This window comes from Dipodomys spectabilis, unplaced genomic scaffold (genome assembly GCF_019054845.1).
Source record: "Dipodomys spectabilis isolate Male_0828 unplaced genomic scaffold, ASM1905484v1 ptg000017l, whole genome shotgun sequence".
NCBI lineage: Eukaryota > Metazoa > Chordata > Mammalia > Rodentia > Heteromyidae > Dipodomys > Dipodomys spectabilis.
Window position 1 is genome coordinate 8828411 of NW_024870694.1, and position 12005 is coordinate 8840415.

Below are 12005 nucleotides of genomic sequence, written 5' to 3' on the forward strand. Positions count from 1 at the left end.
CTTTTAGCTAGATGAGACACCCAACCACCTTCTGGGTAGTAAGTGACCTCTCCTTCTGAGTAACGCTTGCTAACAAAGCATTTCCACTGCTGTAAACCTTTTAATAGCTTCCATGGAAGAACAGGGCAAACACAATTAAAAGGTATTTTATACACTTTCCACTGAACTGTGGGTTGGGGTGGGAAGACTGGGAATATCCTTAAGTGGGATGCTCTGGTTTTACGGAAAGGGGCCGTAAACATGGCAGGCAGTCTAACTCCTCCCTGGTCTGTTTTGTTGAGAAGGAACTGTATTGAGAATCTGGGGAAATGATGTTGAGTTCTATGACCACAGCAACAATAAACAATAAAACCAACAAAACCCCTTAGAGGATGAGAATCTTTTTCAAAAAGTGACTCTTCTGATCATATAAAATAATACTTACTGAATTTCAAGGAATACAAATGAGGATCTTTTTCTTTGTTTAAAAAAAGTGGTTCTTAAAAGCAATTAGAGAGCCGGGCGCTGGTGGCTCATGCCTGTAATTCTAGCTACTCAAGAGGCTGAGATCTGAGGATCTCGGTTCAAAGCCAGCCCGGGCAGGAGAGACCGTGAGACTCCTATCTCCAATAAACCACCAGAAAACTGGAAGTGGCGCTGTAGCTCAAGTGGTAGAGCGCTCGCCTTGAGCTGAAGAGCTGAGGGACAGCGCCCAGGCCCAGAGTTCAAGCCCCACGACCGACCAAAAAAAAAAAAAAAAAAGCAATTAGAGGTGAACAGTTAAGTAAAATTATATAATAGTGTACAATTATGAAAAGTGACCATATAAAATTATGAAAATGAAAGTATGTTCATGTATTAAGTTTAAAAATGATACATTCAGTGATGTCAAATTCCTTTTAAAAATGATTATACATATATATATATATATATATATATATATATATATATATATATATATATATCCCTGGAAAGACGAACAATGCCAGTGCTTCCTTTAAAATTCAGATTCTGATTCAGTAGGTTTGAAGTGGGAGGCCTGAAGTGCTGTGTTTCTAACAAGCTCCTGGGTAACATGGATGCTGCTGGCCCCAAGGACCACACTTAGCAAGAACACATGGTGTGAGATGGGTGGTGAGATTTAGTTGGATGACTACTAATAATAAAGTAATGAGGGAAGGCCAGGTACAAGAATGGACAATACCATATTCTCTTGCCACTGGACTTGGCACCTAAGGATGTCTGTACATAGAAGCATTTCTTCCCTATGAAAACTCCAGTCTGAGTTACAGCCCCTGAAAGGTAACTACTTTCTTCACTGCTTTGGCATAAAACATTGAGTGATGACTCATATAATCCCCAAAGGGGCTATCATTACAAATAGAGATGAAATCTAGGTGATTCCTGACCCCTTAACCTTAACACACTGGGCTGAGCCTAGAGCTCAGATAAGGAAGCAAGTGGCAGGTTTATATGTGGTGGAAGCAAGCACAGCAAATGTGTTCTTACGTATTATTAGAAGTTATCATAGAATTCAGCCACTATTAATTGTTTTATAGTACTAAAAGTAATAACAGAAAGCAAAATCATAAAATGAAAGTCAGGTGTGATAAACTTCTAGAATCCCAGCACCCTGGAGGCTAGAAGTAGAAAGAGGACAAGTTAAGAGGCCGGACTGCTCTTATATAAGTGAGATCTTATCTCAAAAAACAAGTAAACAAAAATGACAAAATAATATTCTACACTACACTAATGACCAACTGTCAGTAACAGTTATAGCTGGGAACCCATCATCTAGGTAAGTGTTGCCCTCTGCTGGACATAGTAATGATGACTGAATAAATGTGGAGGAAAAAAAAAAGTCTCGGGGATCTGAGGGGAATCTTGGCTACTTTCAGGCAAATGTCATGGAAAATAGCAGAACTTTTTCCTGACGTAAGAACTTTCAGAAAACTAAAGCAATGTGAGGGTACAGCATCGCTACACGTAACAGATGTTAATGATCTGGGGGCATGCTAGAAAGTGAACAGTACAATTCTGCATTTCAGGAAGCCCCTTCAAAGCACAGATATCTTTCTGAACACACACAGAAAGGTCCAGGACCCACACAGCTGAAAAACTAGTTTTCTAAAAAAGTGATTTTTTTTTTTTTGGTGCTGAGGATCAAACCTAAGGTCTTATGGTGCCATGGTGTTCTTAGTGACCATTTATATATAGGATTGTTCATTCTCATTCTTTAAAAAAAACTAAGCATTAGGGCTGGAGTTAGTTCGTCATGCCAATAATCCTTCTGATTCAGTTGGTTAAGATCTGAGAATTTCAGTTCAAAGCCACAAGACTTTTATCTCCAAATAGCCAGCAAAAAACCTGAAGTGGAGATGTGGCTCAAATAGTTCTCTCTCTCTCACACACACACCACCACCACCACCACCACCACCACCACCACCACCACCACCACCACCACCACCACCACATCTAGAACATTAATTCTATGAGTATTTCTTTCCATTCATTAACTCTATGCTTGTTTCCAAAACTGCTTCCCTGCTTCTTCTCACAGGCTCCCTACTCTAACTTCTTGCTATTTTTCTGTCAACAGAAATTAAATGATGAGGGGCATCAGTATTCCTAAATGGGTATACAATCAATCCCAGGTCCCTAGACTCTGGTCTCAGAGTGGCCCTGTGCTGGGTTTAGAGCAGTATGTCTTATGCCTTATCTTATTCTATTTTTCATTTTATTTCTATTTATATTCAAATTTCAATAATACAATTTTCTAACAAGAAGCTTTCTTTTTTTCTTTTCCTTTTTTTTTTTTTTTTGGGTCTGGTCGTGGGGCCTGAACTCTGGGCCTGGGCGCTATCCCTCAGCTCTTCAGCTCAAGGCTAGCGCTCTACCACTTGAGCCACAGCCCCAATTCCGGCTTTTTTTCTTATGTGGTGCTGAGGAATCGAACCCAGGGCCTCAGGCATGCAAGGCAAGCACTCTACCACTGAGCCACCTTCCCAGCCCTGTAATTTACTGTTTACTTCAGGGGTGCAGATTCCACCTTGTAGGCCTGACCCCTGGCTGGCACTACATTCAAAATCTCCACACTGTTCCCAAATTCTCCTGTCTACTCTCCATGCTCTTTTTCTAAGCTATGAATTTTGTGAGCAACCCCACAGTTACTGATTATTGTCTAAACTTCTCATCCTGGTGATCAAACTCCAACAGTTCAATCTCCATATACTTTGCCAACCAACCCCTACCATCTGTTTTTCTCCTTTTATATTCCTGGCACACCCACTCACAAATTGTACTCAGAACAAACACCATGACTCCATGGCTGTCCTCTGTCTGGAAGTCTTTCTCCTCTCATACTTGCCAATCCAATTCCATTCTAAGAAATACACAAAGGTGTGTGCATTCTCCTTTGGGGGTGGTCTCTGCCCTGACTCCCACCTGTATTTGCTTTATCATGTTAATTCTCCATATACGCAGGGTCATCTAGGGATGCTTATCAAAGTGTTTCAGACTTTGAATGCTACAGAGCTCCAGGACAGGTCTTTCTCTTTGTTTTCCCCATGCTACCCAGCACTGGGTTTGGAATTACGTGAAGGAAAACAGGAAATTGGTCCCCCTCCCCCACATACACACACCCCCTTGAAGGCCAGGCTCCTGTTCAAGTACACTTTGTTATACTTACGGTTTCCACAGTTAAGACCACCAAGGCCAAATGGGCAACTGCAAGTCAAGAGAGAAAAAAAGAACAAGAATTAGTTTCAAACCTCAAAAGAAGTAAGTAATTTCATTATTTAGCACAGGTTCTTTATTAGGTGTTTATTTTAGTTTTTCTTTTTTTGGTCGTGGGGCCTGAACTCTGGACCTAGGCACTGTCCTTCAGCTCTTCAGCTCAACACTAGCACTCTACCACTTGAGCCACAGTGCCACTTCCAGTTTTCTGAGTGGTTTATTGGAGATAAGAGCCTCACAGACTTTCCTGCCCGGGCTGGCTTTGAACTGTGATCCTCAGATCTCAGCCTCCTGAGTAGCTAGGATACAGGCGTGAGCCACCGGCGCCCGGCTAGGATAGTTTTTATAATAGGATTTGCAACAACTTCATCAGAGTAAATGGCCATGGCACCTACCTCATACAGGTTTCATTTTCAAGTCTATATCCATCTTCACATGCTATAAGAGAAAAGAAAAACCCATGAATGTGTTTATTAATCTCCATGGTTGGAACTCATGTTTACCTGCCGGCTACCCTGAGTATAAAAAAGAACATTTTAGAAGCCGAAACATTTCTTAACCTCTTTATTGATTTCAGTTTCCCATCTATAAGCAGAAGATAAGAAACAGATAATAATTCCGACTGTATAGTGTTTAAAAAAAAATTAAAGCCTGGTGCCTGTGGCTCACACCTATATGCTTAGCTACTCAGGAACTGAGACCTGAGGATCATGGTTCAAAGCCAGCCTGGGCAAGAAAGTCCATGAGACTCTTATCTCCAATTAATCACCAGAAAGCCAGAAGTGGAGCTGTGGCTCAAGTGGTAGAGTGCTTGCCTTGAGCTGAAGAGGCTAGGGGCAGTCCCCAGGCCCAGAGTTCAAGCCCCATGACCAACAAAAAAAGAGAAAAAAAATTTTTGTTTTGTTTTTTCCAGTCCTGGGACTTGAACTCAGGGCCTAGGCTCTGTCCCTGAGTGTCTTTTGCTCAAGGCTAGCACACTACCACTAGAGCCACAGCACCACTTCCAGCTTTTTCTGTGTATGTGGTTACTGAGGAATTGAACCCAGGGATTCATGCGTGCTAGGCAAGCACTCTACTACTGAGCCACCTTCCCAGCCTGTGGTTAATAGTTTTTTCCCTTTCAACTTTTTGCCTATTTTATTGTGAAAAACTATCTATTAACTTATCAGTAGTGTTTTGTGGAAGAGTATTTGGAAAACACCATTCTAAATAATCTCTAATTTAAGGCTAAGGTGGCACATGCCTATAATCCCAAGTATGTGCAAGGCAGAGATGGGAATATCATGATTTGGGGCCAGATTACACAAAAATATTACTGCAACCCTTTCTAAAAAATATGCTAGAATCCGGGTGCTGGTGGCTTACTCCAGTAATCCTAGCAACTAAGAAGGCTGAGATCTGAGGACTGCAGTTCAAAGCCAGCCCAGGCAGGAAAGTCCACGAGACTCTTATCTCCAATAAACCACTCAGAAAACTAGAAGTGGTACTGTAGCTCAAGTGATAGAGTGCTATCCCTAAGCTGAAGAGTTGAGGGACAGCGCCCAGGCCTAGAGCTCAAGCCCCATAACCAACCAAAAAAATAAAAAATAAAAAATAAATGCTAGAGCAAAGTGCTGGTGGCTCACACCTGTAATCTTAAGGCTGAAATCTTAAGGATCTGTGTGAGGCAAAAATATTGGCTGGACTCCATCTCCAAAATAATCATCAAACATATTTTATAAGATGCTTTCTTTATTGCTTTGTATGTCCCTCCCCCACGGTATAACCTCTGCTTTCACTGTATTTGATGTTGGTATAATTTGTGGAGGGGAAGGGAAAAAACAAAGCGTTTAAATAGGGATACAGGTGGACCCATTGCAACAATGAGATGTACAAATTGTTATGTCGAAAAACAAACTTTACAACTTGGGGGGAGGGGAGGAGATAGGAAGGGATAGGAAGGGGAAACAAAGGAGGAGGCAACAATGCTTGATAAGAAATGTACTCATTATCTTGCCCATGTAACTGTAACCCCTCTGTACAGTATTTTCACAATAAAAAACAAAACAAAACAACCATCAAAAAATTGGGGCTGGAGGTGTGGCTCAAGTGGTAGAGTGGCAGTTCAGCAAACACAAGGCCCTAAGTTCAAACCTAAGTACTATCAATAAAAATAAAATAAGCTGCCGGGCGCTGGTGGCTCACGCCTGTAATCATAGCTACTCAAGAGGCTGAGATCTGAGGATAGCGGTTCAAAGCCAGCCCAGGCAGGAGAGACCGTGAGACTCCTATCTCCAATAAACCACCAGAAAACCAGAAGTGGCGCTGTAGCTCAAGTGGTAGAGCGCTCGCCTTGAGCTGAAGAGCTGAGGGACAGCGCCCAGGCCCAGAGTTCAAGCCCTATGACCGACCAAAAAAATAAATAAAATAAGCTGAGCATGGTGGTGCAGACTATTAGCTCAGTTACTCAGGAGGTGGCCATAGTTGGATCATGGTCCAAGGCAAGCTCAGGCAAAAATACAAAACCCTTTCTGAAAAATAAATGAAAGCTTGAAAGGGGTAGGAACATGGCTCAAGTATCAGAGCTAGCAAGCACAAGATCTGAGTTTAAGCTTCAATATCACCAAATAAATAAGAAACATACAAGCTGGGCCTCGGTGGCTCATGCCTATAATCCTAGCTACTTAGCAGGCTGAGATCTGAGGATCGTGGTTAGAAACCAGCCTAAGCAGGAAAGTCTGTGAGACTCTTATCTCCAATTAACCACCAGAAAACCGGAAGTGGTGCTGTGGCTCAAGTGGTAGAGCGCTAGCTTTGAGCTGAAGAGCTCAGGGACAGCACACAGGCCCAGAGTTCAAGCACCATGACCGACAAAAACAAAAAACAACATACAAATATATAATAATCTGTAATCTATCTCATGGCAGATCATTAAAGGGCTGTGAAACTGAACTGCAATGTTTGAGATCCTAGAATCACCCTTTCTAAGCTACCTTCTCATGTGCGAAGGGCAGTTTATTATAAGAAGCAGACATGGGAAATCTCTATGGCACTTATTGCAGGATGTCATAGATGCTGCAATGCCTCTTAGGAACCATGATGCCCAAAGGAATTTCTTGCAGGCTCCAGTGCCTAAAAGGATGGAGATTCTCCTGAACAACTAGCTATACTTTACATTATGAACCTTCATTCTTCAAAATTGAGTTCCTTATTTTTGATTTATTGTCCAGGAATTCAGAACCTGAATGAGTAACTATCTTTAGCAAACATATGGTTTATTTTTCTTCATTTTCATTATCATTCTGGACTCCATAAAGTTGTTAATCTTGCCTCAGTCTAATTTATCTTTCAAATATTTAAAAATCTTACTTTAAAAGCCAGATGCCAGTGGCTGTAATTCTAGCTACTCGGGAGGCTGAGATCTGAGGATCACGGTTCAAAGCCAGCCCGGACAAGGAAAGTCTGTGAGACTCCAATTACCCACCAGAAAACCGGAAATGGCACTGTGGCTCAAGTGGTAGACTGCTAGCCTTGAACTGAAAAGCTGAGGGACAGAGCCCAGGCCCAGAATTCAAGCCCCCACCACCGACAAAAATAAATAAATAAATAAAATAAAATAAAATAAAATAATCTTACTTTAAAGAACCTCAATGAAAATTGTGATCAATAAAAAGATGAGGGAAAGAGAGACCAACTGTTAGGTTGGGTGCATAATAGTAGAAAGAGGTTGTGCTAGTTAACTAGAAGAGGAAAATGTGGTCCAAGTAGATTTGTATGTATGAAAATAAAATACAATAAAAACTTAACATTATTAATAGCAAAAGGATAAGGGAAAGTGACTGATGGTGTGATATGGATTGAAATACATTTTTTGTATTCTAATAAAATGCATAACATCTTATAAGAATTCTCATTAGGCATTTCAAATCTTTTATGCAAAAAGATGGACCATAATCATATCCCATTTAGAAATGTGATAATGAGCCGGGCGCTGGTGGCTCACGCCTGTAATCCTAGCTACTCAAGAGGCTGAGATCTGAGGATTGCGGTTCAAAGCCAGCCCGGGCAGGAAAGACTGTGAGACTCCTATCTCCAATAAACCACCAGAAAACCGGAAGTGGCGCTGTAGCTCAAGTGGTAGAGCGCTCGCCTTGAGCTGAAGAGCTGAGGGACAGCGCCCAGGCCCAGAGTTCAAGCCCCACGACCAACAAAAAAAAAAAAAAAAAAGAAATGTGATAATGAGGTCCCATCTCCAATCTCTGATACCTTAAATTTTCTTCTGGGCCTTACTAGAGTTGGGCTTCTCTAAAGAATGAGCTGAGGAAATCTGCCTTTTATTGGCCAGTACAAAAAGCATTGTGCTTGGCAGGCTCCTTCCTTCTGTATCATGTTATAATACTCAGGGTTATGAGAATGAAGGAAGCTACCTAGGGACAGGTGATCCAGGGCTCAGATTTCAGGCTACCTGGGGAATGCTCATTTCCCCACCCATCTCAGCACTGGCAGACCCTGTCACACTAATCTCATTCTATTCTGAACACATTTCTTTCCTGGAATTTTTTTTTTGTGGCGAGAGGGGATCGGTCATGGGGCCTAAACTCTGGGCCTGGGCACTGTCCTTCAGGTCTTCATCTCAAGGCTGGCGCTCTACCACTTGAGTCACAGCACCACTTCCGGCTTTTTCTGCTTATGTGGAGCTGAGGAATCAAACCCAGGGCCTCGTGCACGCAAGGCAAGCATGCTACCACTGAGCTACCTTCCCAGCCTCCTGGAATTTTTTTAATTGATCACAGAGCTTGAACTTAGGGCCTAGGCTCTGTCCCTTAGCTTTTCTGGTCAAGGCTAGTGCACTGGAGTTCACATCTGTAATCCTAGCTACTCAAGAAACTAAGATATGAGGATTGTGGTTCAAAACCAGCCCAGATCGCAAAGTCCATGAGACTCTTACCGCCAATAAACTACTTTTAAAATGCCAGAAGTGGAGTTGGAGCTCAAGTGGTAGAGTGCTAGCCTCCAGCAAAAGCAGCTCACGGACTAGAATTCAAGCCCCAGGACACACACTCACACACACCCACACACACAAAGGCTCATTTAGTCATTCTTCAAAGATTGTATGCTACTTCAATAGAGTGCTACTGCATGCTTAGAGCTGTCCTGATGGCTCTTAGGGGAAGCCCTACCAGGAAGCTCTGGTGCTCATCAGGGCCAGCCTCTCACTGCATACTCAAGAGGGAGTGACTACAGAGCACTAAAGACGAACCAATTATACCCCAACTGGGCTTCTCTCACTGCTATGAGAAAGAAGCAAATTCAAGCCTTATGGACTTAAAAAAGAGAAAGAAAGAAAAAAAGGTGGAGTTTTAATGATTCTTTTGATCCTTGCAGCAAACTAAATCAAGAGGTGCTGATCTCTTCCTACCAAATTTGCTGCCCTGTCATCTGTGTTCATTTAACAGACATCTGAGCCCCACAATAGGATAAGGACTATTTTAGACATGGTTCTGGCTCTTAGGGCACTTGTAGTCTGATAAAATGCAAACAGATATTTTAGAATTTATATTTGTGTCCTGGTAGTTATCTTCCCACTTTGTGGTTCATGAAGCCTACATGATGGAAAGAAGCTAAGAAGCCTACAGGAGAGGCACCTATTTGAATTTTAAATATGCCTATGCTCCAGGACCAATGACCAGAAGATGTCACCACTAACCTATGAGAATCTAGCTGACAGGGCTGTGGCCTATGAAGCTCCAAAATTCAATCTCTGGAGGCCTGATGGCCACACGTACTACTTACTGAGGAGTTTCATGGGGCCTCAGTGACAAGACAAAAGCTATTCAAGCTATTACATTACTTCTTGGATAACTAGTTGGAAAGCATAGTATTGTTAGAGCACATATATATATATATATAGAGAGAGAGAGAGAGAGATACATATAGATAGATATAGATATATCTTTAGAGAAATATTTATCTATCTATATAGAAATAAAGATTTATTTATCTATATAGAGACAGAGCCAGTGGCTCACGCCTGTAATCCTAGCTACTCAGGAGGCTGAGATCTGAGGACTGCAGTTCAAAGCCAGCCTGGGCAGGAAACTCTGTGAGACTCTTATCTCCAATAAACTACTAGAAGACTAGAAGTGGTGCTGTGGCTCAAGTGGTAGAGTGCTCGCCTTGAGCTGAAGAACTGAGGGATAGCACCCAAACTCAGAGTTCAAGACCATGACCAACAAAAAAATAAATAAATAAAAAATTAAAAAATATCTCTACAGGCAGATAAGATACATAAATAGATATAACCTTTGTCTAATGAAAACAGAAAACAGAGTGTATGTATATTTCTTCTAAATCACTACAATCCAAGCTATATATTAGCAAGTTTCTATATTGCTGTATTATACACAAACATATACACACGTCTTAATGCCTTACATAAAGTATCAGTACACTGTCTTGGCTGGACTTTCAAAGCTACATATAAAATCAAAATCAAATGTAAGCCACTTTCACTCCAGCTACTTAGTATGTGAGGGGCTCAATTATGAAAACTGCTCACTTGGAAATATAGAGAAGAGGTTTTAGGCCAACCAGAAGCAGGTGGTTAGGGCCATTCTTTTTTTTTTTTTAATTCTTTATTGTGATTGATTACATAATTTCCCAAATTTTCACAGTATTGTGGGATACTGATGCTTAGTTAAAGTCACAAACACATTCTAACTTTCATGGGGCAAATTGTCTATTGTGGTCTATAACATTTATGAGTTCTATGAGCTTTGCAATACAGTTATTTCTTCCACATTGGGTGATATGTACATTTCTTTTGTTTTGCATAGCATCAGCTGTTCCCTCTTTCTCACTTGTTCCCTCCCTCCCATCGCTGCCATTGAGTTGCTTTGTTCGTTTTGATCAATGTCCAGTGCAGCTGATGGGTCCCGCTGTTGTATGTTTTTCCCTGATTCCCTCTAGTTCTGTGTCCTCCTCCTGGTTTCCCTCCGGTGTGCACATATATACCATGTATGTGATCAGCAGCATTGGGTTATTTAGTAGTGATTTGACCAGATGAGTGGAAGTCCTTTGTTTCTCAAGCCTTGTTAACTTTGTCACATCACCTTACGTTTTAGATTTACCATCCACTTATGAGGGAGACCATGTGCCATTTGTCTCTTTGCTCTTGGCTTACCTCACTCAACATGATTTCTTCTAGTTCCATCCATTTGTTAGGGCCAGTCTTAAAGAAAAACACACAGGGGCACTTCTACACAACTACACTCCTGTCTGCTTTGTATTCTCTGGCCTCATCTGCACAGCACCCCACCAAGTGCCATCACTTTCCTGCATGAAGCCAGGCTCAAATCCTCAATTCTAAGAAGGGCATGGAACATTTGCATTAAGCATTAAGATAAAAGGGAATTAGGAATCATTATCTCTTTGTAGCAAAGCGGCAGCCTGGCATGGTACTGAGAAATGCTGTGTTCCAGTCATGTACTGGGATGAATGCCCAACTCAGAGGGCAGGCCTTCCTTCAAAATGCCTCACAGGTCTCACCTGGAGAGCTGCCGATGTCCACTTTAAAATAACTTCCTATCTAAACCAAACAAGGTCAGAGGGTCTGAAGCTCTAGATGAGAACACTGACCCAAAATACAGTTTTGTATTCTTTTGATGGAATGCGTCTGCTAATAGGAAGTCCTGACAGAAATAAGCAGCATGTCACCTTCCCCAGTAGGTGATTTTTACTCAGATCCCAGTACATCTGTCACCAGCAAGGTATTAACTGAATAGGAAATCTGTGCCATCCACATTCTAATGGGAGATAAATCTTAAAGCTCCATAAAAGAACAGCCCTATGTATTGGCAGTTTTTGTGATGATCACAAGGGCAGCAGTTCTTAATGGCAGGGTACAGAGTGTCTGGACATGAATTAATTCTATTTTAAAGCAATATTCTTGAACTGCATTCATTGAACAGTCTTTATCTCAAAGGGAATAAATTTAAGTCTTACCCAAAAAGTTAGTAGAATTAGATTTCTGCTCTCAAATACTTTTTTTGGTCAGTCGTGGGGCTTGACCTCTGGGCTTGGGCGCTGTCCCTGCGTTTTTCAGCTCAAGGTGAGCAAGCTCTACCGCTTGAGCCACAGTGCCACTTTGGTATTCTGATGGTTTATTGGCGATAAGAGTCTCACAGACTTTCCTGCCTGGGCTGGCTTTGAACCTGAACCTCAGATTTCAGCCTCCCAAGTAACTAGGATTACAGGCATGAGCCACCCACGCCCAGCTTGCTCTCAAGTACTTTATGAAACTTTTAAAGCTG

The 12005-nt window shown here is 41.8% G+C and overlaps 1 protein-coding gene across 1 annotated transcript in view; it reads right to left on the minus strand.

Annotated features, from left to right (window-relative positions):
* Heg1 (heart development protein with EGF like domains 1) overlaps window positions 1-12005 on the minus strand; it is a 91465-nt gene that overhangs the window by 13443 nt on the left and 66017 nt on the right. Inside the window, exons 14-15 of the mRNA XM_042668249.1 lie at window positions 4110-4152; window positions 3668-3705 (exon numbers count right to left, since the gene is read on the minus strand). Coding sequence (XP_042524183.1) covers window positions 3668-3705; window positions 4110-4152 — 81 coding nt within the window. The remainder of the gene's footprint in view (window positions 1-3667; window positions 3706-4109; window positions 4153-12005) is intronic.